The sequence below is a fragment of the Neolamprologus brichardi genome, chromosome 22 (assembly GCF_056152115.1).
Source record: "Neolamprologus brichardi isolate AB-2024 chromosome 22, ASM5615211v1, whole genome shotgun sequence".
Classification (NCBI taxonomy): Eukaryota; Metazoa; Chordata; class Actinopteri; order Cichliformes; family Cichlidae; genus Neolamprologus; species Neolamprologus brichardi.
In genome coordinates, this window is record NC_142124.1 from 115,464 (window position 1) to 142,398 (window position 26,935).

The 26,935-nt window shown below is 47.3% G+C and overlaps 3 protein-coding genes across 5 annotated transcripts; all 3 read left to right on the forward strand.

The window, feature by feature from the left end:
- The first annotated feature begins 880 nt into the window (after window positions 1–880).
- On the forward strand, window positions 881–4,370 carry LOC102795934 (uncharacterized). Of its 2 annotated transcripts, XM_035915282.2 has the most exons (7): window positions 881–990; window positions 1,306–1,650; window positions 2,240–2,578; window positions 2,653–2,754; window positions 2,837–3,163; window positions 3,554–3,883; window positions 3,959–4,370. In XM_035915282.2, the coding sequence occupies exons 1-7, from the start codon at window positions 963–965 to the stop codon at window positions 4,036–4,038; spliced, it is 1,551 nt and encodes a 516-aa protein (XP_035771175.2). In that variant the 5' UTR covers window positions 881–962; the 3' UTR covers window positions 4,039–4,370. The 2 variants fall into 2 exon arrangements, with proteins under 2 accessions (XP_035771175.2, XP_035771176.2); XM_035915283.2 differs by lacking the exon at window positions 1,306–1,650 and having other exon boundaries at window positions 886–990.
- Window positions 4,371–8,176: 3,806 nt separating this feature from the next.
- psmb4 (proteasome 20S subunit beta 4) lies at window positions 8,177–11,271 on the forward strand. The gene is made up of 8 exons (XM_087835186.1): window positions 8,177–8,335; window positions 9,631–9,757; window positions 9,834–9,913; window positions 9,988–10,134; window positions 10,406–10,487; window positions 10,665–10,781; window positions 10,863–10,951; window positions 11,149–11,271. Exons 1-8 carry the CDS (start codon window positions 8,211–8,213, stop codon window positions 11,159–11,161), a joined length of 780 nt encoding a protein of 259 aa, XP_087691312.1. The 5' UTR covers window positions 8,177–8,210; the 3' UTR covers window positions 11,162–11,271.
- Window positions 11,272–14,109: 2,838 nt separating this feature from the next.
- rfx5 (regulatory factor X, 5) lies at window positions 14,110–25,923 on the forward strand. Of its 2 annotated transcripts, none has more exons than XM_087835044.1 (11): window positions 14,110–14,149; window positions 15,583–15,737; window positions 15,870–15,903; window positions 15,986–16,068; window positions 19,745–19,867; window positions 19,977–20,093; window positions 20,182–20,260; window positions 20,573–20,771; window positions 20,902–20,984; window positions 21,066–21,197; window positions 21,301–25,923. In XM_087835044.1, exons 2-11 carry the CDS (start codon window positions 15,616–15,618, stop codon window positions 22,357–22,359), a joined length of 2,031 nt encoding a protein of 676 aa, XP_087691170.1. In that variant the 5' UTR covers window positions 14,110–14,149; window positions 15,583–15,615; the 3' UTR covers window positions 22,360–25,923. The 2 variants fall into 2 exon arrangements, with proteins under 2 accessions (XP_087691170.1, XP_087691171.1); XM_087835045.1 differs by lacking the exon at window positions 14,110–14,149 and adding an exon at window positions 14,573–15,279.
- Window positions 25,924–26,935: the final 1,012 nt, after the last annotated feature.

Consider the following 26,935-nt stretch of genomic DNA (forward strand, 5'->3'; position numbering starts at 1 on the left):
TTGGTTTTCTGGGGATCTAAGAGAACGTGCTCACCTTCTGCAGCGTGGCCTGATATGCCAGTTGCTCAGTGTCAGACACTGAAAACCTGCAGAGGGTCATTAACGCAGCACAGAAGATCTTCAGCTGTCTCTGGAGGACATGGTCAGGTGTCTCGTTGCCCCTGCGTGACCTCGTGCCCTCTGGGCTCAGGTGCAGGTGTGTGAAAGGCAGGACGGCGAGGCCATCAGAGCGCTGAGCCCGCTGAACGGACCGAGTGATGAATGCACGAGTGAATGTTTGTATGGTGGTGTGCTGCAGTAATAGTTATGTCTCTATCCTGCAGTGCATTTTGTGCATCGATAGTTTCAATAATATACAAGTGGAACGTTTCTAAATAACAACTTCAGTACTTCAGTATTTCCAGGACTTTTATCATTTCTTTCTTTAGTGCCACTCGAACATTTTCACCGTCTCAGGAAGATTTCATCACTTTGCAGATTTTTCCATAAGAATCATGGAGCAAGCTGATTGGTTATAAATGCAAACAGTCATTAAAGCTCAGAGCTGAACTGAAATGAATGTATTGCATCTGATAACTGAAAATGAATCTTATAAATGTAAAATATGAATAAATAAGTGAAGATTTTTCTTCCTCTGAGTTCATCATCCAGGCTCGTCCCAGCCTGTGCAGCTGCAGCACCGTCCTCCCATCAGCTCCCTGTCTCTTTACAACAATTTATCATTGCAGTAATTTATGCGTCCTTCACTGATCCATCGCAAACAACAAAAGCACTTTGTGGATGGGACGCTCCGATCTCTCCCTGCTGCAGAAAGCTGCTCGACTGGAAGCTTCACATTCCCGGTGCCTCTTCTCTGGAGCTTGTTTTTCTTTCTGTTTCCTGGGGAAGCGACGAGCCGCCCGTCACCATTACAGATCCACTCTGGACAAAGCCAGCCTTAAAACGACGCTTACTCGAGGAAGATGAGGGGCTTTCTGATCCTCGTGTTCGGTAAGCTGGTGTGGGCAGCTGTGGGTCATCTCTGACTCTTGTCTCAGCAGCAGCTTTGGGTCACAGCGGATCAGACAGACTTTTATCAGGAATCAACGCACGGTTTGTGGCGGTAAAGCTCCTGACCTGCACTGTTCAGCTCTATTTTTGTTCAGTTTACTTTCAGTTTTCTCACTTATTTCCCCCTCATGGGGTTATTCTCACTTCACTCCTGAGTTTTAAGTCTTAAGTGCACTTCCTGTTTTATTTTGGTAGATTCTGTCTCTCCCAAACAGTGACAGCAAAGTTCAAAACACTGTTGTGCGTGTGTCCCAGTTTCCCAGCATGCCTTGGCTGCAAAAGTGGAAGTGTACGAGGGGGCGGAGTCTGTGCTTCTGCCCTGCCGGGTAGGTTTTTTACTAGAGGACACCACAGTGACATGGACCCGCCCTGACCTCGATCCCAGCACCGTCCACAGGCGGCACGAAGACCGAGACGAGCCGGACGGTCAGAACACGCGTTACCGTGGGCGCACGGCAATGAGGGCGAACGAGGCGGACCCCAAAGACCTGAGCCTCGCTCTGAGCAAACCCGAGCTGTCTGACACCGGAAGTTACGACTGCGTCATCAGCAAGCAGAAAGACGTGCTGAAGCTGACCGACGTAGAGCTCCAGGTCAAAGGTCAGCACTCTCTTTGAAGTCAAAGTAGCTCAGGCACGTAAGCTTTAACACACCACAGACCTCTGCTTTACCTCAGAGGAGCAGGTCAACAGGACCAATCAAAGAGTTGATGACAGTGACCCAGCATCATCACAGTGTGAACGTTAGACAGAAAGCACATGACAACCTGTCCATTTAACATATGGTCACTGTAGCACACAGAAGCCCCGCCCACCAGGATGACACAAACTTTTAATTGTTCGGTCCTCGAGAACAAGTATGAAGAGTTGTGTCGTTGTAGGGCCTCACGATGTAAAGCTGCTTCAGGCAGCTGTTGGTGTGATTTGTACGAATACAGCTCAGCAGGACGCTGCAGATCAGGAGCCACGTTTTTCTCAGCTGGGATCAGATAAAGAAGGATGATCTTGATGCTCTCAAGCAAAGCTGCTCTAGGCTCCAAGAATAACAACGTGGAGCAGCTGGTTAAATCTGTGCTGACAAAACTAAACTAAATGTTGAACTAACTCATGGACGTAATGATAGTTTGTGATGAAGTCGTTTGAAAAAGGCCGACGTCCCCTCACACTAACCTTTTCTTTTACCCTCTCAGTTGGCATGTTGGAGGTGGAGGTGACAGAAGGGTCCGAGTTCATCCGACTGCCCTGCCAAACGACATCTCCGCTGCCTGCCGACACCGCCGTGGAGTGGAGCCGCTCCCAGCCCATCCCCATGATTGTCCACGTGTTCCCGAACAGCAGCGCAGAGCTGCCGAAGAAACAGGACGAATTCTTCTGTGGACGCACGCGCATGCACGAGGACTCGCTGAAAACGGGAGACCTGAGTCTGACCCTGAAGTACCCGTCAGAGCGAGACAACGGCCACTACGTCTGCACCGTCAACACGGGCACGGACATGCTGAGGCAGAAAGTAGCCCTGCAGCACGTCAAAAGTGAGTGAAGGGGACGCGGGTGAGAGGGAGGGAGGCGGTTCACGCGCTCACATTCGTGCCTCTTTGACCAACAGGACCGTTTCCCACCTGGGCCACGGCTTTCCTGAGCATCATGGCCATCGGTCTGGTTGCTGGCGGAGGTTTTGTGGCATATTTCTGGTATTATTTTAAGATGGGTAAGCTTTCCATTTGTTTCACGTTCTGTGTATGTTGTGGTTTAGGTTCAGCTTCCATATTTAATGTTTTGGTTCTTCTCAGTCTCCACCACAGAGGTGGATGAAGGGGCGGAGTCTGTTCACCTGCAATTTAAAACCACACCTAACCTGCCAGTCGGTGCTACAGTGGTGTGGAGGCGCTCCAGGCTTGGCTTCAAACTGGTCACAGTTCATGAGTACTCAAACGGCGAAAGCAAACCAGGCGCGACATACATGGAGCGTACAGAGATGGTGGAGGACCCGCTGACATCAGGAGATCTCAGCCTGACCCTGAGGCGACCGCGAAGGCGAGACAGCGGGATCTACGTCTGCACCCTCTGCAGGGGCAAAGTCGTGCTGGATGAGAAACGACTGAGGCTGGAAGTCAAAGGTCAGAACCTCCAGGGCTGAAGCTCTGTGCCTGCAGTCCCTTTAGACTCCCATGTTGAAACATGTTTACAGCCTGACACAGAAACAATTCAGATAATTTCCCCCTTTGGACGTCCTGTACATCTGTGTGTACACTTGAATATTTGACATGATGTCAGCGTCATATAGAGATACTGCAGGTAGCCTGCAGCTTTAGGAGGACACAGAAAAATAGAAAGTGGAGGACGTCCCCGAGGCTTTACTCCTCGGGTTCTCTTATCAACACTTCTGCTCATTTTTGGCTCCAAAATGACAAAACATGGAGTCAACAAACATCTGGGTGACATCACGGTGGATATGTATGTTTTTATATACAGTCTGTGATCTGGTCTTTGATTGGCTGTCCTTTCAGTCCCTCAGGTGAAGGTGTCAGAGGGGGTCGATGCTGTGCTGCCCTGGAAAACCTGGATCCCTCCTCCAGAAAACGCCACTGTGGAGTGGAGCCGTCATGAGCCGTGGCCCATGATTGTCCATGTCTATCAAAGCGGCTCGAACTGTCTGGAGAAGCAGACCTGGTTGTACCGTGGCCGCACAAAGATGGAGGACGAAGATCCTCGTAAGAACAGAAACCTCAGTCTGGTCCTGCACGAGCCCACGGTGCTCGACAGTGGCGAGTATACGTGCACCATCAAAGAGGAAGAACGAGTCGTGAGGACGAAGAGTCTGAGGCTCCACGTCAGAGGTCAGAGGAAGGTTTCCTGTTTCTGTTGTTTTCGTCTCTTCCTGCTGTCTGACCATCTGTCTGCTCCTTCCTCAGATTTCAATCATGTCTCTGATGATGAAGAACATGGAGAAAAGACTCCTTTGATCAGATATCGTGGGCCCCGGTCTGTCTGATCTCTGGCTCCCCCTCAGGTGCTCTCGGTGAACTGCGCTCAGTATCAATCAGCAAAGAAAGATTTTAAAAGTCCAAACAAAGGAAAGGAGGAAATGAGACGACGGGATTCAAAGGTTTTTAAACGTCATCCATTTTTAAAGTATTTCAGACGACAGAACATGTTTGTTTCTCAGGACCCACATGATAAAAAGTGTTTAGCTGTCATGAAGCAGGCGTTGGTTTGTGGCACGTCTGCGGGGGAGACCGACGCACCGCCGCTCCATCATGTATACGAAGAATGAACTGGGTCCTGAGTTGTTGTTGTTCTGTACGTGTTGCTAAAAGCTGCAGCCCAGGGTGTTGTAGCAGCAACCGGGAAATAAAGTGTGTCGAGTGTGAAATATGTGTTGGGGCTGTGCTTACCGCCACAAACAACTGTAGGACATCGGACCAGTTAGGGAGATCGTCTGCTTCCACAGACTGTGACAATCTCCCTAACGTCTAAATGTGGGCGTGAGAGGAGCACCCAGGTGCAGACACGCCAGGAGACGGCGCTGAGTTTAAAAGGCGAAGCGTTTATTAGGCTGCAAAAACATGAAGCAGGGGGAGAGGACTACAACTAAAAGCTCAACTGTGACGACAAAGTGACATGAACATGATTCTGAACATGAACACGCCCTGAACAGAATCATGACTTTAAACCTGAGGTAACGTGGAGGGAGGAAAACTGACGACCTGACTGACTGAATGAAAACACGGTGTAACAGAGGAATAACTGCCCTTACAGCACTGTCTCATTGGAGATTGGGGCACACATTATTTTACAACAACCAAAGAAAGTAACATATTTGAACAATCACAACATGTTAACCAAATATAATATTGTAACTAAAGCTTATGGGGGGTGTCTTGTTTTTGTCCATACTGGTGTTGGCCAGAGGGGCCGATGGCGCGATATGGCAGCCTGGCTTCTGTCAGTCTGCAGGGCAGCTGTGGTTACCACTGTAGCTGCCTCCACCAGTGTGTGAATGTGAGAGTGAATGAATAGTGGCATTGTAAAGCGCTATCTAAATGCAATCCATTATTATTATTATTATTATTATTATTATTATCATGCCTCTCTTGTCCTTACAGATACTAGAACTTAACATCCTTTCGATGTAACGTACCGCCCTGACAGAGGTGATAAAAGTTATTTCAGACTGTGAGTCCGGCCTCAGACTGACACCACTGAAAGATGGTTGATGTTGATTCATCTCTGCAGCGCTCTCTCTTAGGGCAAGGCTAGTTCAGTAGGTAGAGTGGTTGCCCCATGGTTGGAAGGTTGGGGGTTCGACTCCACTCAACGACTCCCCCGAGGAACCCCTGAGCAAAGTCCCTGCACACTGCTTCACTGGGTGAATGGGAAAATGCAGAGGAGTAATTTCTCCAACAGTGACTAACACACACATTATTTTATTAATATAAAGAGACACCTGCAACCTTACTCACAGCTCTGCTGCAGGTTAAAGCGTTAGGCCATATAAAGCCATCAGCACTTCTGAGGTGTGTCCTCCATCCTGTGACCAGAATCAGCCTCAGAGCTCCATGTGGAAGGAGGTCTCAGCAGGAGCTCCAGTGGAGGATCCACAAACGACACAGAGAACATTTTTGTTGAGCTCATTGACTTATTCTCAGTCAGACTCGTGTTTGAGATGTTCAGGATTCCTTGAAGTCATCACAGGACTAAACATGAGCACAAAAACCTCAACAATTATACATCAACTTTATCATGTGATCAGGTTTCATCAGCTTTCAGACATAAAAGCAGTCAGAATGAGCAGCCTGTGTCACACTGGCCGACCCGTAAAACCAAGTGGGCACAAAGTGAGAGATTCTGTGCAGGAGTTCTGTGCACCGAGAAAAAACTGACACCGGTGAACATCCAGGGAGTGGACATTGAGATAGTGGACTCTTATAGGTACCTGGGTGTTCACCTGAATAATAAACTGGAGCCACAACACTGATGCTGTTTACAGGAAGGGTCAGAGCAGACTCTACCTGCTGAGGCGGCTGAGGTCATTTGGAGTCCAGGGAGCGCTTTTAAAGACCTTCTATGACTCTGTGGTGGCATCTGTCATTTTTTACAGTGTTGTATGTTGGAGCAGCAGTTTATCGGCAGCTGAGAGGAAGAGGTTGGATAAACTCATCAGGAAGGCCAGCTCTGTTCTGGGATGCACCCTGGATCCAGTTCAGGTGGTGGGAGACAGAAGGACTCTGGCCAAAATAACATCTCTGATGGACAGAGTCTCCCACCCCATGCATGTAGATGTTGCTGCAGAGCTGCTGCAGTGACAGACTGCTGCATCCTCGATGCATGAAGGAGCTGCAGGTCCTTCCTCCCTGCAGCTGTCAGACTGTACAATCAAAGCTGCTCCCAACAAACACAGATGTTTACATCAATGCTGTAACTTGCACTAATCAACCGAACAACTACTACTGTTATAGCTGCACATTACCTATCTCAGTTTATATACGCTAACTGTTACAAGTTACACGTTTACTTTTTAATGCACAGGTACAATCACACAATCTGCACTTTTCTAATAAATATTCTTAACTATTTAAACATCTTTCAGTATCCTGCTCTGTTTGCCACTTATCTGTACTTTAATTTTAATAACTGTACAGGACTCTGCTTTGGTAACTATTGTCCATGATGCAAATATGTAAAAGTTGTGTTTCTCACCTGTGTCTGGTTCTTTTTGTGTGTTTTTGCTACTGTTACAACCAAATTTCCCCTTGTGGGACAATTAAAGGATTATTCTATGCAAATTGCCATGATCATTGATCAGTGACCATTGAATGGTTATGAGTACCATCACAGTGGGCTGTATTTTTGCACTAAATGACCAGATGAAAGACCGGTGAACCTGCTTCTTTTGAGGAATTAACCTCCCTCACTTTCACGATTGACAACTGCCTGAGGCAAAGGGAAGCTGAAAAGAACTACAAGGCCCATAAGGCACCTGCTAGTTCACCTCTGTTGTCCGTCCCCACACCGCCCACTCTTCTCTTCAGCCACCAGTGGAGCCCATGCAGAGTCTGCGGTTGACCCTGAAGGAGAAGGCGTTTGAGCCCATTGTTTTACTGCACCGCTCAGGGCATTTTCTCGCTTGTCCTACTGGTCATTCTTTTTCCACAACATGGTAAAACTTGTCTCAGATCACTTGAACAGTACAGATAAATACCTTCTGAAAGTTATGTCAGCCACCAACACAAAGTGCTGGCTTCAGAAATGCCCCTTAACAGGCATTTTATTTATTTTTGTTATGAAACAGTTACATACATTAGAGCAAATGACATGTGCTATAAGGCTCCAAAGGACCCAGGAAGAAAATGATGGTGTTGTTGTTTGGCTCTTGAAGCAGACTCGGTGAGATTGTACAGTTGGATCATACAATTTTTTACTTTTACTGCAAAAGTAACTATTGTACTTGATTTTGTTAATAATCATCCCATGACCTCTTGTTCCTTCCTTTCCTTTTATGTTCGTGTTTGTATGTTTACAGTTTTAAAAAAAGGTCAGGTATCTCACCTCCTTCAGCTCACCAACCTGGCAAACCTCCCTCTCTGGAACCTGGGCTCGTCACCGTCTCCTATACTCAGTAAGGTTTTGCGCTTCAGAAATAGCTTTCTCTTGAGTCTGTATTTGTTGTAGTTTAGTATTTCTAAATTATTCTGAATTTCATCTCAAAAGTTGGCTCCGTCCACAATTATTTTCCTTTTCACATTTAGAATCTGAATCTACTTCACATTTTTTCAGACTTGGGTAAAGACAGATGTTGAAGTATTTATTTCTGCCACTGTGTGCTATTAAATCAGAGCAGAGATAAGCTAAAGATATTCTTTTTCATTATCTTCAAATTAAAGGTAAATCAGCAACAGCACAATCAGAATGAGGCAGCAACACAGGAAACACCAGTAAACGGCTGTTTTTTTAATTGTTTTTTCTTTTATTATAATTTTAAGAAATTATTCCAGTTAAAATTTATGGTTTTAGAATATTTTAAGACTTTAGTTCAGGTTCACTAGTGACGCGCTGTATTGTTTCCTCCCGTCAGTAGGCGGCGGTAAAACGCCATCCTGTGACATCAAACCGGCTAATCGCCTAAAAGAAGGGGTGTTGTCGTCACTTCCGGCAGTATCTAACATGGAGTCTGGTGGAGTGAAGTTGAGTCTGTGGGAGGACGGTCCGAAGCCGGGACACTTTTACTCCTTCCCCGGGAGCAGCAGTAGCGGGCCGGGCACAGCTTGTGGACCGGTCCGACACACACTGTGAGTGAGCCGCGGTCCTGCTCCGGGGCCGGTCCCGGTGCCGGTTTCGGGGTTTCGGTTTGAGTGCTGCATCATCATGGAGGAGGCTAGCTAATGCTAAGCTAACTTACACTGATTTAAAGGCTGGGTATTCTCCGTCCTTTCCGCTGAGTAACGTCAGCGCCGACGGGAGACCCACGGGTCACGCCTGAGCTCTCGTGTTTCAACAACAGGTTTAGTTGAGTTCCGTGGACCCGTTCCTCGAGCAGCTTTATTGCTGTTTGCTGGCACTAGCGCCATCTTGGGACGGGCACTCAGAGTTAACAGGGTTAAAATTGTGACCCAGGCAGCAATACTCGAGGATAGGCGTCAGTGATCTGTCACTGCAGTGTGGAGGTTTACGGGAAACGCAGCCAGGCTTGTCCGTTCAGAGCTTTCAGCATCCTGGGGGTGCGTCTGCTTACGTCACCATGGTAACGGGTGGGTGACTGAGAGCAGACACGTTATCCACAGGGCGCAATTTGCTCTGTTTATCAACAGAGTGATGCTTTAGAAACTAACCAATCAGAGTGGCTATAGGCGAATGAACTACTGCTCCCATGAGAATGACCTCTGACCTCCTTTAGCTGAGTCCTTTCTGTTCAGATCATACTGTGTTTGTGTATTATCACTTCCAAGGTAACTGTGCCCTCCACCAATCAGACGTTTAAGCAGAGGATTGTGGGTAGCATAGTTATTTTCTGCTGCATGTAGGCGTGTTCCTGGCAACTAGTTTCTTAGCTGAGTAAAAGAGGAAAGAGATTAGGCTAGTCTAAAATAAGAATCACTTCGATAGCAAGTTAAAATTGACGAACATTAACTGGACAAAGGCAGAATCATGCTGCTCAACTGTGTGACACCTTTCATCGTGCAATGTGAAGTATATAAGTTCACAATGCATGTGTGTTAGAATATATATATCTATACACACACACAGTCCAGACAACGAAGAAACATGCGTGTTGTTTGTGTGTTGTGCCGTGCATTAGTAGCGATGCACACTGTTCGAAAATTCATGACAACCACTTCAATAAGAGTTCTACATCTAAGATGTCGAGGCAGTAAAGCATCTAGGTATTTTCTTCTGCTTAGTTGAAGTCGAGCCACGGGGCAATGGCCCCAGCTCATCTGGGGGGAACATCGAGGCGTTCCAGGGCCAGCTGAGATGTCCTGTCAGGGACATGCTCTCTGCCCTCTGGGTTTTCACGTTCCATCGCGCAGGCTAATTACACCACCATCGGACTCGTTTAAAGTAACCGTGCCCCGTCCTTCCACAGGAACCCGATGGTTACAGGAACGTCGGTACTTGGTGTGAAATTCACTGGCGGGGTGGTGATCGCCGCAGACATGCTGGGCTCGTATGGCTCTCTGGCTCGCTTCAGGAACATCTCCCGCCTCATGAAGGTGATGCCGCCACCAGCAGAGGTCAGTTGAGCGACTGCTTGTTTCAGCAACTTTAATATTGGCGTTTCCTCCACAGGTGAACAACAGCACCATCCTGGGAGCCTCGGGTGACTACGCCGACTACCAACACCTGAAACAGGTCATCGAGCAGATGGTGTAAGCGCGCACACACTCACATACACACACTTGTACATCCCCCTTCCCATCTCACTGGTGTCGTTTCCCGTCAGTATCGATGAGGAGTTGCTAGGTGACGGGCACAGCTACAGCCCAAAGGCCGTGCACTCGTGGCTCACCCGCGTCATGTACAACCGCCGCAGCCGCATGAACCCACTGTGGAATACCGTAGTCATCGGCGGCTTCTACAACGGGGAGAGGTGAGACTTCCCGCCTACTTCATTGGGGCGGGGGTGTGGTTGGGGGCAGACCAGTCACGCTGCATTCGTATTTGTTACTGCCTGTTTTTTAGTTCTACGTCAGTTTTGTTTCTTTGTTTTATGTTTTTGGTGCTCATGGAAACGGCGGTTTATTTAAAAAACAGAAGTATATAACTCCCAGGATGCATTTCAGCATGTTTACCTGTTAGAGGTGAACCTGAAATGGGAAGTAGCTCTTCTCTCACCAGGTTGCCGCCTTCCTTCTCTCCAGTTTCCTAGGTTATGTGGACAAACTGGGCGTGGCTTATGAGGCTCCTACAGTGGCTACAGGCTTTGGTGCATACTTGGCTCAGGTGAGTTTCAGCTGTAACGCTCAGCTGGCTTTAGAAGATTAATCATGTCTGAAGGTTTTTAAGGTGTGGTCATACAGCTGACTAACGGCCGAGGCATTAAAGCGTTACCCAGGAGACCAGTGATGGAGTGTTTGTGCTGGACATGTGCCAATAAAGCTGTGTTGAATCTGTGTGCAGCCTCTGATGAGGGAGGTGGTGGAGAACAAGGTGGAGATCACCAAACAGGAGGCACGGGAGCTGGTGGAGCGGTGCCTCAAGGTGTTGTACTACAGAGATGCTCGCTCCTACAACAGAGTAAGTCGCACCGCCGCCCACACTCAGGTGTACCGGACGCCGTCCAGAGAAAGTAACAATTTCATTTCTGTTTCATTTCAGCACGAGATCGCTATCGTCACTGAAGAGGGCGTGGAGATCCTCGGACCCCTGTCTTCTGAAACCAACTGGGACATAGCCCACATGGTCAGGTAGGGTCAAAGGTCAGAAGACGAGGAAGAGTTAGGGATTTTTCCTCCAAGTTTAAAAACTGTTTCTGAGAGTAACCACCACTGATATGTCGATAGCAGAACACCTGACTTCACTGTGATGAAAATGTTGATCAGATATAAACAAAGCTTTATTTACAATCTGTAGATGTGACATTTTTCTTCATGTTTCTCTGCAGCGGGTTTGAATGAAGAGAAGAGGCAGCGGTCTCAGCATCACTAACAAACCTTCTCCTCCTGTTTGCTCCAGTTTACTCTGTACTTTCTCTTTTGTATGACGGAAAATAAATGTAAGAAATAAAGAGAGCTGTTTTCCTTGGTTTATTTGTCATCTGCAGATTATTGAAGATGATCTTCAGATGAAACAGTTAAATTTGTCCTCAGTAAAAGTAGAATCACTGATTTATATCAACTGTTCCACAGATTTAAAGAGTTTCATTTATTTTAACCTCCTCAGACCCGAACTCTTCCACAGCAGCATTTTTAATTTCTCTTTGAAATTTGGGCTGATTGGGACCCGATGAATGTAAACACAAAGAATTACCAGATTTTTTTTAACCTAATTTTTGTTTCTAAGAAAAATGAGAGCCACACGTGAAGATATTTGTTTAGTTTTGATAGAACACAAGCAGTATAATGTCCTTGGAAGTGGATATGTAGAGCAAAATTGAGTATTTTGGTCTAAATAACCCAAAATGTGATGTGCACATATGTGGACGCAGGTCCTAGGAGGTTAATGGGGGTTTTGTTTTTTTACTTTTTGGAATTAGTCTTTTATCCACATTAAAATTCTTGTGGTTTGTAGGGAAAAAGCATTATTTACTCTAAGAAATTTGAGATCGTGTAAATATTTTAACCACATCCTCTATGTGGTTAATGAGAATTCAGTTATTATAAAACGCTCAGACTGGAGGACCTGAGCTCCCTGCTTCTTCCTAACATTTCTACATGCATGTCAACTTTGTTTTGTTTGAGTTGGTTTCACTTTTGCTGTTGCTATGCAGAATTTGACAGAAAAATTTGTCTGTTTTGTAACTGGGCAGACCAGGAAAAGGCGTCCAATCAAATTAATTTCTGTTCTAAAAACATTTCTACTCAACGAATAGGATTAAACCTGCTTTTGGTGTCTGGGTAGATTTTTGAGAACTGACCAATGGGACTAGACGCTGGGTTTATGTATCATTATCAAGAATTATTTGGAAATGAGAAAGATCGCGCTGAAACGATTTAACGGGCTGTTTCAGCGCTTGCTAGCTAGTCTGAGCTGACTGCAGGTTTCCCCAATATTATGCAAATGTCCTGTTTATAAGATTGGGGAAACCTGCAGTCAGCTGAGACCGAAGAAGTCACCTGGATGAGCGACGAAACGTTTCTCCCACTGAAAACGTTGCGTCCAGATGAGCAGAATTCAAGGATGCTTTATTGTCATTCGCATCACGTTTACATGAGGTGGAATGAAATGATGTGCACACGGTCCCGGAGCGAAAGAAACAATAACAAATAATAAGTTGTACAAATAAATAGAGTGAAACAACCTGAGTACCAGTATGGAGTATAGATACAGCAGCAAATGACCATGATGTCCAGCACTGATAAAGTGACGGTGTCAGCAGTGGTTAAGGTGCTACAATATCAGTTCTTGTCCATTTATGTATTGAGAAAGTCTCACAGCTTCTGGAATGAAGCTGTTTCTCAGTCTGGTGGTTTTGCATTTAATGCTCCTCAGCCTCCTGCCTGAGGGGACAAGAAGTGAGTGTGCTGGGTGAGTGGGGTCCTTCACTATACAGGTGGCCCTCGTCCTGCATCTGGAGGTGTATATGTCTGTGACAGTTGGGGGGCTGCCTCCGACCACCCTCTGTAGAGCTTTCCTCTCTGCCTCAGTGCAGTTTCTGTGCCACACGTTGATGCCAGAGCACAGAACACTCTCCACCGCACATCTGTAGAGGGAGATGAGGACTGAGCTCTCCATTCCCACACATCTCATCTGCCTCGGGAAGTAGAGCCTCCGGTGAGCCTTCCTGATCAGGCTGGAAGTGTTTTTCCAGGTAAGGTTGCTATCTAGGTACGTACCCAGGTACTTGTAGCTGGGTACTACTTAGACTGCAGATCCTCCAACGTGCAGGGGTGTGTGTGTGTGTGTGTCTTCCCCTCCTCAAGTCCACAATCTTCTCCTTCGCCTTCTTGTCATTTAAGCAGAGATTGTTTTTCCTGCACCAGTCCAAGTGTTCCACCTACTTCCTGTAGCCGGTCTCATCGTTTGTGAAGCAACCAACCACAGCTGTGTCATCTGCAAACTTTACAACATGACAGCCTGGATGGTTGGGTGAGCAGTCATATGTAAGCAGCGTGAACAAAGCTTTATTTGCAATCTGTAGATGTGACTAATGTTTGTGTTCATGTTTCTCTGCAGCGCGTTTGAATGAAGACGAGAGGCAGGGGTTTCAGCATCACTAACAAACCTTTCTCTTCCTGTCTGCTCCTGTTTACTCTGTGTACTTTCTCTTTTGTATGATGGAAAATTCATGTGACAAAATAAAGAGAGCTGTTTTCCTTGATTTCTTGAAGATTAAACAGCTAAATATGTCCTCAGTAAAAGTAGAATCACTGATTTGCATCAGCTGTTCAACATAGTTTTACCATAGCATGGCATTTGAATGGTTGACTTTATTCTAATGTGTTTTTTTTTTATTAATCTTTTATCCACAATAAAATTCTTGGGGTTTGTAGGCAAAAAACAGATTTTTTTACCCTAAGAAATTTGAGATAATATTTAACCATATCCTTTATGTGGTTAATGAGAATTCAGTTTATTAATATTAAATGATCATTTCAGACTGGAGAACCTGAGCTCTCTGCTTCTTCCTAACATTTCTACATGCATGTCAATTTTACGTTTTGTGTGAGCTGGTTTCGCTTTCGCTGTTGCTATGCAGAATTCGACAGAAGAATTCATCTATTTTGTAACTGGGCAGATCAGGAAAAGGCGTCCAATCAAATTAATTCCTGTTCTAAAAACATTTCTACTCGACGAATAGGATTAAACCCGCTTTTGGTGTCTGGGTAGATTTTTGAGAACTGACCAATGGGAATAGACGCTGGGTTTGTAGTCAGGCAGACATAACAAACTCGTCCAATCACAAAAAAATCTGAAAAGGGGAATTTTGCTGTATCTTGGCTCAGGTACTTTCTTTTTCTTTTTTAAAATAAATAGTGAAGCGGGCTTCGCTTGTTGGATCATACAGTAATAACAGAATTTATGTATCATTATCAAGAATTATTTGGAAATGAAAAAGATCGCGCTGAAACGATTTAACGGACTGTTTCAGCGCTTACTAGCTAATGCTTATCAGTTAGCTACTAGCTTAGCTTGTGAGCCACCCTATGATGATTAGCATGCAGGTAGCCCGTATATGTCTGTTATCCGGAACATCACCGGCATCCTAACCGGGAGCCGATTCACGCACGCGTGACAGTCGTGAAACGGTTCTGACATCTGTTCAGAACAACTCAGCCACTGAGTCTGGGCCGCCTCCGGTAGCTAACGCGGCGGATGGCATTAGCCCGCTAGCTTCGGAGTAATATGTTCAGCTGGGCTCGTGTGTGTGTATGTGCGCGCGCGCGCTGTAAATGGCAGCACATGACCACCGGCGCTGTAAACACTGCGGCCACACCGGCGACTCCTGATAACGGTAGCGGGCTCCGTGCTGCTCCTCCCCCGCTCCGGGGATTGCCGTAACACAGCCGGCGCTGGTCTCTCCGTTACCGCCCGCGGTCGGGCTGCCAGCCGCGCAGCCGCCGCAGAGCTATGACCCGGAACGTGGGTTGATTGCAGCTGTTTACATCCAGATTTTTTTAACCTGGACGGTAAAATTAAACCGTTCTAGCTGGATCAGCATCGAGGGCCTGCATGGATGGGACGTGAAACCTGAGTCCCCAGAGGGGTCCGAGTAGGGGTGTGTTTGGCGGTTTCTGGACCCCGCAGGCCTGTACAGTAAAGCTGGGCAGCAGTGATACCTCAGGGCCCGCTGGACCCCAACACTGCAGCAGGACTGTGAACTGCATTGAGAGCCACAGCTGCCTCCAGATGTTTATCATCGTGCAGTCAGCTGTAAAGAATCCTGAGATGTCCTAGTAACTAATTGTTGATTTTTAGGCCAAAGCTGATCACATTAGTTCTTAAACTGTTTCCTGAACACAGTTAGTGTCTCATCATATTTTATTAAACATGGTTAGTTCTGCTGGAAAGCTATGGGAGTCTGTGGGGACTGACCCTATGCTGGCCCCTCTGCTGAACTTCAGAGGAACTGCAGGTGGGCAGGCTGGTTTTAAATGTGTCTGTCCATGTACATTATTGGGGGGGGGCGGTCAGTCTTCTAAGATCCCGACTGCACATTGTTGAGCGTGGATGACATAATTCGATCGGTTGACAAGTGGGCTGGAATACACACAGCAGAGTTCGTTGAGAAGAGAACTGCAGACAAACCCTGCAAAGATTAAAAAAATGAATAAAGAGCTCGCTGCAGGCAGACGGCAGACTGGACAGCATCCACAAAGCTGGCTTCAGTTGCTGCTTTTGTCCTTACAGTGTGCGTTTTCCTGTGTGTCTCTCTCAGATGGTGTTTCACAGCATTGGTTAGTTGGTCCTGATGTCCGAGGACCAGTGTCACCAACGGGCCGAGGCCTCCCGGCGGGGCCAGGGCGGTCTGGAGACAGGGGAGGGTGACACTGAGCCCAGCATGCTGCTGCAGAAACTGAAGAGCAACATCTCGTAAGTCTGAGCGAGGGCAATGAAGCAGGAAGTGTTTGTGTGTGAAAATGGGGATTAGAATTTCTGCAGCTCTGACGTCCCTGTGTGGTGTTGGTGATGGATCTGATCAGCGTGTCCTCTGTCCTCTTACAGGAAACACGTTCAGACCAAAGTAGAGCAGATCCTGGTAAGAAACTTGATGTGAGGTTAAAGTCTGGTTTGGTGCTCACCTTAGGTCTGATTCATTCACTGTGGGCTTTTTTCAACAGCAAGATGTTCAGCGTTTCTCTGACAATGACAAGCTGTACCTGTACCTCCAGCTGCCCTCTGGACCGAGTTCTGGAGACAAAAGGTGACGTTGCTTCTCCGTTTGGCTCCTTTGTTTTTATTCAATTCACTTCAATTCAATTTTATTTATATAGCGCCAAATCACAACAAATGTCGCCTCAAGGCGCTTCATAGATACAGAGAAAAGCCCAACAATCATATGACCCCCTATGAGCAAGCACTTTGGCGACAGTGGGAAGGAAAAACTCCCTTTTAACAGGAAGAAACCTCCGGCAGAACCAGGCTCAGGGAGGGGCGGCCATCTGCTGCGACCGGTTGGGGTGAGAGAAGGAAGACAGGATAAAAGACATGCTGTGGAAGAGAGACAGAGGTTAATAACAGATATGATTCAATACAGAGAGGTCTGTTAATACATAGTGAGCGAGAAAGGTGACTGGAAAGGAAAAACTCAATGCATCATGGGAATCCCCCGGCAGCCTACATCTATTGCAGCATAACTAAGGGAGGATTCAGGGTCACCTGGTCCAGCCCTAACTATATGCTTTAGCAAAAAGGAAAGTTTTAAGCCTAATCTTAAAAGTAGAGATAGTGTCTGTCTCCCGAATCCAAACTGGAAGCTGGTTCCACAGAAGAGGGGCCTGAAAACTGAAGGCTCTGCCTCCCATTCTACTTTTAAATACTCTAGGAACAACAAGTAGGCCTGCAGAGTGGGAGCGAAGTGCTCTAATAGGGTGATATGGTACTACAAGGTCATTAAGATAAGATGGGGCCTGATTATTTAAGACCTTGTATGTGAGGAGAAGGATTTTGAATTCAATTCTGGATTTAACAGGAAGCCAATGAAGGGAAGCCAAAACAGGAGAAATATGCTCTCTCTTTCTAGTCCCTGTCAGTACTCTTGCTGCAGCATTTTGGATTAACTGAAGGCTTTTCAGTGAGTTTTTTGGACATCCTGATAATAATGAATTGCAGTAGTCCAGCCTGGAAGTAATAAATGCATGAACTAGTTTTTCAGCGTCACTCTGAGACAGGATATTTCTAATTTTAGAGAGGTTGCGCAAATGGAAGAACGCAGTCTTACATATTTGTTTAATATGTGCGTTGAAGGACATATCCTGGTCAAAAATGACTCCAAGGTTCCTCACAGTGTTACTGGAGGCCAAGGTAATGCCATCCAGAGTAAGAATCTGGTTAGATACCATATTTCTAAGCTTTTCAGCGCCGAGTACAATGACCTCAGTTTTATCTGAGTTAAGAAGCAGAAAGTTAGTGGCCATCCAAGTCTTTATGTCTTTAAGACATTCCTGCAGTTTAACTAATTGGTGTGTGTTATCTGGCTTTATGGACAGATAGAGCTGGGTGTCATCTGCATAGCAGTGAAAATGTATGCTATGTCTTCTAATGATGCTGCCTAGGGGAAGCATGTATAATGTAAACAGAATTGGTCCTAGCACTGAACCCTGTGGAACTCCATAATTAACCTCAGTGTGTGAAGAGGACTCTCCATTTACATGCACAAATTGGAGTCTATTAGATAGATATGATACAAACCACTGCAGTGCAATACCTGTAATACCTACAGCATGTTCTAATCGCTCTAACAGGATATTATGGTCAACAGTATCGAATGCTGCACTAAGGTCAAGAAGGACAAGCACAGAGATGAGTCCACTGTCAGAGGCCATAAGAAGATCATTTGTAACCTTCACTAAAGCTGTTTCTGTGCTGTGATGAGCTCTGAAACCTGACTGAAACTCTTCAAATAAACCATTCCTCTGCAGATGATCTGTTAGCTGTGTGACAACTACTCTTTCAAGGATTTTTGATATGAAAGGAAGGTTGGAGATTGGCCTATAATTAGCTAAGACTGCTGGGTCTAGAGATGGCTTTTTGAGTAAAGGTTTAACTACAGCCACCTTGAAGGCCTGTGGTACATAGCCGATTATTAGAGATAGGTTGATCATATATAAGATCGAAGAATTAATCAATGGCAGGACTTCTTTGAGCAGTTTTGTAGGAATGGGGTCTAAAAGACACGTTGATGGTTTGGAGGAAGTAATTATTGAAGTTAACTCAGAAAGATCGATTGGAGAAAAAGAGTCTAACTTAACATCAATGGTACTAAGAGTAGCTGTAGATAATATTACATCTGTGGGATGATTATTGGTAATTTTTTCTCTAATGATAAAAATTTTATTTGTGAAGAAGTTCATGAAGTCATCACTAGTTAACGTTAAAGGGATGGTTGGCTCAAAAGAGCTGTGACTTTTTGTCAGCCTGGCTACAGTGCTGAAGAGAAACCTGGGGTTTTTCTTATTTTCTTCAATCAGTGATGAGTAGTAAGCTGTTCTGGCTTTGCGGAGGGCTTTCTTATAAAGCAACAAACTATTTCTCCAGGCTAAATGATGATCCTCTAAATTTGTGACACGCCATTTCCTCTCCAGATTACGAGTCATCTGCTTTAGGGTACGTGTTTGAGAATTATACCACGGGGTCAGGTACTTCTGATTAGAGACCTTAGTTTTCACTGGAGCTACAGTATCCAGAGTCGTACGTAGTGAGGAGGTGAAATTATTAACAAGATAATCGACCTCTGTTGGGGTAGCGTTCAGATAGCTGCTCTGCTCTGTGTTGGTACAGGGCATTGACGATGATAACAGTGGCTGGATTATATTCTTAAACTTAGTTACAGCGCTTTCAGAAAGACATCTACTTTGATAAAGTCTACTCTCCACTGCTGCGTAATCAATTATTGTAAATGTAAATGTTATCAAGAAATGATCAGACAGGAGAGGGTTTTCAGGAAACACTGTTAAATGTTCAGTTCCTATGCCATATGTTAAAACAAGATCTAGAGTGTGATTAAAGTGGTGGGTGGGTTCTTTTACATTTTGAGAGAAACCAATTGAGTCTAACAACAGATTAAATGCCATGTTGAGGCTGTCATTTTTAGCATCAACATGGATGTTAAAATCACCCACAATAATTATTTTATCTGAGCTCAGAACTAAATCAGATATAAAGTCTGAGAAATCAGACAGAAACTCTGTGTAAGGCCCAGGTGGACGATAGATGATAACAAGTAAGACTGGTTTCTGAGTTTCACAGCTGGGGTGGACAATGTTAAGCATCAGGCTTTCAAATGAATTAAAAGTCTGTCTTGGTCTTTCATTAATTAATAGACTGGTGTGAAAAATTGCTGCCACACCGCCCCCTCGACCTGTGCTTCGAGATTTCTGGTAGTTAGAATGACTCGGGGGTGTTGATTCATTTAAACTAACATAATCATCCTGCTGCAACCAGGTTTCTGTAAGGCAGAGTAAATCAATTTGTTGATCAATTATTAAGTCATGTACTAACAGAGACTTGGAGGAGAGAGACCTAATATTTAATAATCCACATTTCACTGTTTTACTCTTTGGTTCAGATGTGGATACTGTATTGTTCTTTCTTTGTAAATGTTTAAGTTGTTTGTTGCTGGTTTTTAGTTTGTTTTTTGTCTTTTTGGAAGCAGACAGTCTCTATGGAGATGGGTTTTTGGGGGGGTAGCAGGAGGAGAGAAGCTGCAGAGAGGCGTGTAAGACTGCAACTCTGCTTCCTGGTCCCAACTCTGGATAGTCATGTTTTGAGGGGTTTAATAAATTTGTCGATATTTCTAGAAATGAAATTTATCCTGATAGTTTGTGATTCGCTGTTTTCCTGTCAGAAAGGGTGAACCTCTGTAAATCTTGTGTTCTCAGCGGCAGCGATTCAAGTTCATTTAACACGGCCGACCAGCTCCACACCTGTAACTGGATCCGCAGTCACCTGGAGGAGCATTCGGACACCTGCCTGCCCAAACAGGACGTCTACGAGACCTACAAGTCAGAAATCACACACACACACACAGTGACCCTGTAACAAGGGTGGTTTGACATAGATCTGGTTGCCATGGCGCTCCGATGCTTCCCTGACTGTGCGTCTGTCCTGCAGGAGGTACTGTGAGAACCTGCAGCAGCGTCCTCTGAGCGCCGCCAACTTTGGGAAGATCATCAGAGACATTTTTCCCAACATCAAAGCGAGACGGCTCGGCGGCCGAGGACAGTCCAAATATCCTTTCAGAATAAAAGAAAACCTGAACCCAGTCTCAGGTCAGGAATGCCAGGAGTAACATTTAGCTTCCTTAACCCGCCGAAACGTACTGTTACAGCGGCATCAGGAGGAAGACGGTCCTCAACATGCCTCTGCTGCCCAACCTGGACCTGAAGAATGACCCGGTACTCAAAGTGCAGTCCTCCTGTGTACTGCAGTACTCCTGTGTACTGCAGTACTCCTGTGTACTGCAGTACACAGGAGTACTGCAGTCCTCCTGTGTACTGCAGTCCTCCTGTGTACTGCAGTCCTCCTGAGTACTGCAGTCCTCCTGAGTACTGCAGTACTCAGGAGTACTGCAGTACTCCTGTGTACTGCAGTCCTCCTGAGTACTGCAGTCCTCCTGAGTACTGCAGTACTCCTGTGTACTGCAGTATCAGTCATATTTATTTGCAATTTGTTGGTGATGAATACTGTTTGTTCCTCTTCGTCTCCAGGCGGAGCTCACCGAGCTGGTCCAGACCTACAAACAGGAAGTGACAGAGGCGGCGTGCGAGCTGATTTGTGACTGGGCGCAAAAGATCCTGAAGCGCTCGTTCGACACGGTGGTGGAGATCGCTCGCTACCTGATCCAGGAGCACATCGTCAACCCTCGCTGTAGTCAGGCTGAGCTCGTGTCCTCCGCCGCGCTGGCAGGTCTGTGTGTGTTTCTGTGTGTGTGTGTGTTACCCCCCCCACCAACACTCTCTGACACACAGAGAAACCTTCACATAATGATGATGATGATGATGTCAGCACGTCACTGACTGCGCTGTTTTCTGTGCAGGCGGTCCAGCTAAAACCCACAAAGTCATCAAGAAGACTCCTTTGGCGTCCAGAGCTGATGGTGATGGCGCTCCTGATCAGAAGGTTAATTTCACAGCAGGTAGTGATGTCACCGATCCACGCATCACATTGCTAATTTCCTCCTGTCTGCCTCTCCTTCCACAGAAGGATCTCGGAGACTCTTTCTCCTCTTCCTCGCTGAAATCGCAATCAGGAGACAAATCGGCTTCGTCTGGAAAACCTTCCTCCCTGGATGCTTCGCCGCCCTCCAGCTCTTCCTCGTCTCTACGTCCTGCGGTAAGTGAGGTGAACAAAAGACAGACATCACAGATACAGTCAGGATGGCGTGTTTGTTTCAGTCAGACCAATCGGTGACCTCCGTCCATCTCTCTGTCCGCAGGTTGAAGCATTCATCAAGCAGTTACCCAGAATCCTCCCTCGCAGCTCCATCCCAGACAAGACGCTCACCGTCCGCTCCTCTCCACCCTCACTGGCTCCCAAAGACGCCTCTGGTGTAGGGGAGGTGTCTGGACATGGAGGCCCCACCGCCACCGCCGCCACGAGTGGTGGCGGGGTGAAGGTGATCGCGATGGCAACGCTGCCACAGCAGCAGGGCGGCCCCATTCCTGTGATGATTCTGCCTCAGAGCTGTCTGTCCTACGAAAGGGAGAAGGTTGCCCCGCCTCCTCAGCAGCATGCCCCCTCAGCCCCCACCTCTGTGGTCCAGAAGGTTCGAGGTGGAGCAGCCAAGCGTCCCCTGGAGGTGGTGGTGTCCAGTGGCAGCGCCGTCGGTAGTAGCACCCCCACCAACACGACGCCCGTGAAACGGAAACGAGGACGACCGAGAAAACCTCGCCCCGAGGACTCCCTGCCAGCCCCGCCCACTACTCTTCCTCCTCCACCCCTACCACCTGCGCCACCCCCTCCTCCTTCCATCATCAGCTCTGTGACGGGTGGCGTCATCCAGAAAGCCTCGTCTTCGTCGGCCTCCTCGCAGCCCGTGCTGGAGCTGGTGATCCAGGAGCCGCCCGGCATGGTTCTGGGAGCGCTGCCGGCAGTGGAGCACCGTGGCGTGGTGGTGCAGTGCCCTCCGGAGGTGGACCGCCACAGCAAGCCGCTGCTGCTGCTGCAGAGCCCGGGAAACCAGGGCTGGGAGTTGGCGCCGTCAGGGCGCACCCAGATGGTGGAAGTCATCCAGAAAGCTCCACGACCGAGCAACAACAACAGCGCCACCACGCCGCCCACCGCACACCTGCCGCCTGCCCTCCCACTGCCCACGCTGCACGAGGAGCAAGGCGAGGTGGAGATCACGCTGACGCCGGTGCAGCCGCACGTCAGCCTGCCGCCACCACCTCCTCCCTCCACCTCCTCTGCTGGCTCCGCCTCTCCCGCCACAGTGATGAAGAATGTGGAAGAGGAAGCCGAGGGCAGCACATCCTCACAGAGGGAGGGGCACTAACCCTGTTACCTCACTCGCTACAAAGCCTCGCCGTCTGACGTCTTCTCATTGGTGGAGATCCCAGATCGTCACAGCCAGTCAGGGGCACACATGAACACTCACATCTCGCGGCCGCACTTCCTCCGAACATTTGTTGGTCTGCTGCTTCGCTTCACCTTAAACGTGCAGAGGAGGAGGCGGGGTTTGGTACTTACGGGTCAGAGCCTTGTAAAGGTTCTGTGTGTTAAACCTGAGAAACCACCTCCTAATGCGCTCAGCCTCTGCTCCCCTGTAGGCCTCCAGGAGGCGCCGTTGGGGAAGCACAGGCTCCGCCCCCCTGTTCTGAACAGCCTTGTGTTTTTATCGTGTTGGTTTGTGATTTTTTTAAATGTGCTTGAGAGAAAAACAAGTTCCCCCCAAAAAGAAGCCGTTTGATCCAAACGTTTGAATGCGACTTTATTTATTCGTTCAGCTTGTTTGATTACATTTAAATTATTAATCGTCCGTCACCGACTCTAAAAGTGCTCGTCAGGGCCACACGACTCACAGCAAACCTGCTTCCATGTGTTCTCTGTCAATTAGCACGTTTGTTTAACTAGAAAGTGCTTTTTGTGAACTGTGAAACCTTCACCACCTGCCGACTTCAGCAGGTTATTCATGGTGAAGATGCCCCTCCTCCGGCAGCCACGTGGTTGTTTTCATGCTAACGACGTGGCTGTAGACCCCCCTGCTGCAGAGCGCAGCAGCGGCACGATATCTGGCCCTTACGGATCGAACGGTTGGTTTGAAGCTTGAGCTCAGGCACAAGGAGCAAAGCACAAGTCGCCCTCCACCAACGCTCACGTGCAGTACGACGAATTTACCCACTTAGAGCCCGTAGGACGCCACGCACCCTTTGCACTAACCAGCTCCCTGCGAGCGCCACCGCAGCTCTGTCCTGATCAGCAGTGTGACACGACCACGTCGAGACGCTGATGTTAATAATAAATAAATAACCCAAAACAAAGGTTTCGGCCACAGGAAGTGCCCTAAACTTGTAGCAGGAAGTGGTTCCTGCTCTTCTTCTGTGGTTCCTTCAGGAGGACTCTGGAAGTGTCACATTGCTGAGTGTTGTTCTTCACTTCTGTCAGACGGCGTCTCGCTCCCCGCGGGCGTCGTCTTCATCATTGGTGCTACAAACCCGCAAGGCTCGGCACTGCCGCCGTCCTCGCCATCTTCATCCTGTGATCTCAGACTTGTAAAAACCCCGTTTGTCAGTACTCGCGTCTGGAGGTGTGAATGTGGCGTGTTCAAGCGTGTGTCCTCACTTCCCTCTGTCCTCTGAGAGCTGTGGGTCAGTTAACGGGACGTCGAAAATCCTGACTGTTAATTCACACGTGTTGCATGATGGGAAGGTGCACACGGCAGCACTGCACTAAGCGCCAGCATGTAAATATGACTGCATGGTGTAAACTCGGCCGACTGGCACGTCTCGGCGTCCTGTTAACTGCCGCGGCCCCGACTGACTCCTGCACTGTGTACAGAGTCCGTGTGTGTTACCAGTTTGTTGTTATTCAGAGACTACGTCACAGCTATTTATGACTAACGTCTGTGGTTGCACCTGACGAGAGGCCGACCGCACTACGGCCGCTTCAGTTTAAGTGTTGAACAGTATAAAGAGGAAAATACGAGTGAGAGCTGAAGTAATCGCACAGAGTCGTTACATCTCACGGTTTGTAGAAGTCTCTCTAAAGGCCTCAGTTTACTTCAGACGAAGTTTGTACGATAAACTGACGGCCGCCACAGGCGAGTCACCTGACCTGGACTGTGGTTACAGCAGTCCTTCCAGTCGCATCACGTTTGTCAGAGAGAACTGATGCTGAGTTACTCCGGGAGCGTCTGACGAAACGTTGGACCTCTCGGGACCTGTTTATGCTGATCTGGGACCTCAATGGGGATTTTATCAGGACTGAGAAGGCTTGCTGGTCCTGAACTGGTCCCTGTTGCTTCCTTTGAGGTGGACTGAGGCCGAGATGCTTCCAGAAAGAAAAACAAAAAACCCTCTGTGGGCAAAGTTGCTGCTGAGTTGACCCACGAGTCGCTCTGCTGCCAGTCACCGTTGACTCTGTCCTCATCACTTTATTGCAGACCTGATGTTAAATGTTGCTTTTGGGAATCAAAAAGTTCTGACTGAAACCCAAAGAGATTGTTCCCTGTGCAGGAGCTGCTGGGTTAACTGGGCAAACTGGGAAACCTGACAAAGATGCAAAAAGAGCTGAAGTTGGGACTAACAGCGCGAGTAACTGAGCAGAGCTGACGTGTGATTCAGAACGCGAGTCTAAGAGTCGGTTTCCAAAGGCGTTCAGATAAACGGTGATTGTGAGAGAGCCAATCAGGGGGAGAGAAAGTCGAGGGGTAAAGAGGCGGACCTGAGCTGCTTCACACCTGCTCTCCAAACGACCAGGTGTGAAGCAGCACGACGAAGCCACGAACCCCAGAAGCTTTGGTTCATCTGAATAAGTGGACCTGCTTCATCTTTGATGATCCCTGAAGGGCTGACACCCAGAAGAACTGCAGGGTGGCCCAGTTAAAAGCAGCTATGGCCCAGTTTGGCCCAGTCTGCACTGGGAGCCCGGGTTTGCAGCTGTCTGTGGGGGGTGTTCACTGTGGAGCCGCAGTGCTCTAAACTAAACCAGAAACGGGTCAGATAATCAAAGATTAAACGATCGGGATCCGGGTAGCAGGGCGTCAACTCCGAGGGGCCAGACTGACGGCGCCTTCTGATGTCACTTCCTGTCTTGTTTGTATGTGCTGTACATGTGTAGAGCGAGGCACAGCCCTCTGAGATGTGAACAGCTGATTACCACTGACCCTCGCCGGGTCAGAGACCTTCACTGACAAAACGTGACGAGATGACGAGGCACTGTTGGGAGCGACCCTGGCGTGGGGGCCGGGTTTTTGTCTGTAGCTGTGACCAGCGGCGTTGGCGTTTCCTGTTGTTTTCCTGCCTCGTGCTTTGTCGGTTGTTGAGCTTGTTGATGTGCAGATTTTCTTCTTCCTGGTGTTGCCGTGAGAAACGCCATCAGTTTTCTGCATGTGTTCCCGTGGCTGCTGGTCTCTCTTTTGGATGTTTGTTTCTCCGTAACTCCGCCCCCTCTCCTTTCTGTTGCTTTTTTGTTTTGCACTTTACTTCGGGAGCGGTGGAGGATGAACCTGCTGCTCAGCAGGCGGCGTGACGCAGCTTCGCTTGTGTTTGTTGTGACGAGAAAGTGAAGCGTGATGAGGACAGAAGCCAGAACTTTAATGTGAATCTATTTTCCTACGTGACGCAATAAAGACGTGACGTTAACTTACTCTCCGGTCTCCGCCTTTCATTTCAGCAGGTATTCAATCACTTCCTGATGACTAATCGGATCTTTGGAAAATGCCCTCAGCATTCCCGAGGGTCCCTCGCTGCTCACGGGATCTGAGGGTCAAAGAGGGGGTCACAAAAACTGAATCCTCTGGGACAAACCTTGATACGCTGAATGATCAGCTGATTGTTTCTAGTTTGAGTCTGAAATCAGATTTTTTTTGTTAAAATTTTATAATTTAGTCTAAAACAGACCTGAAGTATTTAAAATGGGTTTAAAAGATGATTTCTTTAAATGTGTTCTTTCTCTTCTCACTTATTTCATGTTATTTGTAAAGTTGCTGATCAAAAACAATCAGTGAAAACACAAAAGAAGAGCTTGATTTCTGCCTATGTGACAATCGCAGACATAAGAATCAAAAAGCCTTAATTGCCATTGTTCACAGTGAAGTTGTGGGTGGTCCACACCAACTGTGCAGGAATGAAATATAAATAGTAAGACAGTCGGGAGGGGCTCAGAGTTGAGCTGCGTAGGTGGTGAGAGGTTATTGTTGCACATTGTTCAGTGGTTTGTGTTTCAGTCTGACTGTCAGAGGACAGAAGTTATTGAAAAGATTATTCTGTGAGGGATGATGACGTCTTTACTTACACTGCCAGCCAAAAGTTTGGACACATCTTGTTTTTATTACTTTCTACATTGTAGATACAAACTGAAGAAGTTAAATATATGACACAAGGATACGTGGAATTATGTGACAAAGAAACATGATAAATAACTCCAGATATGTTGTATTTTAGACTCCTGTAAGTATCCTTTGCTTTGTTGACACACTGTAGACCCTCGGCCTTCTCTCAGTGAGCTTCATGATGATCACCTGAGAGGGTTTCACTTCACAGGTGTGCCTGTCAGGGTTTGTATGTCGAATTTCTTGGTTGGTGCACAGCTGACAGCCCTATTTGACAACAGTTAGACTTAGAACCAATCAACTAAGAGAAACAACAGTCCATCATTACTTTAAGAACTGAAGGTCAGTCAGTCCGTAACAATGCTAAAAATGCTCTGTATTTGTGTAGCGCTTTACTCGTCCCTAAGGACCCCAAAGCTCTTTACACACCCTGTCATCCACCCATCCACACACACATCCACACACTGGTGATGGCAGCTACATTGTAGCCACACCCACCCTGGGGCGCACTGACAGACGCCAGGCCGGCAACCTTCCGATTACAAGGCGACCTCCCAACTCTTGGGCCACGATCGCCCCT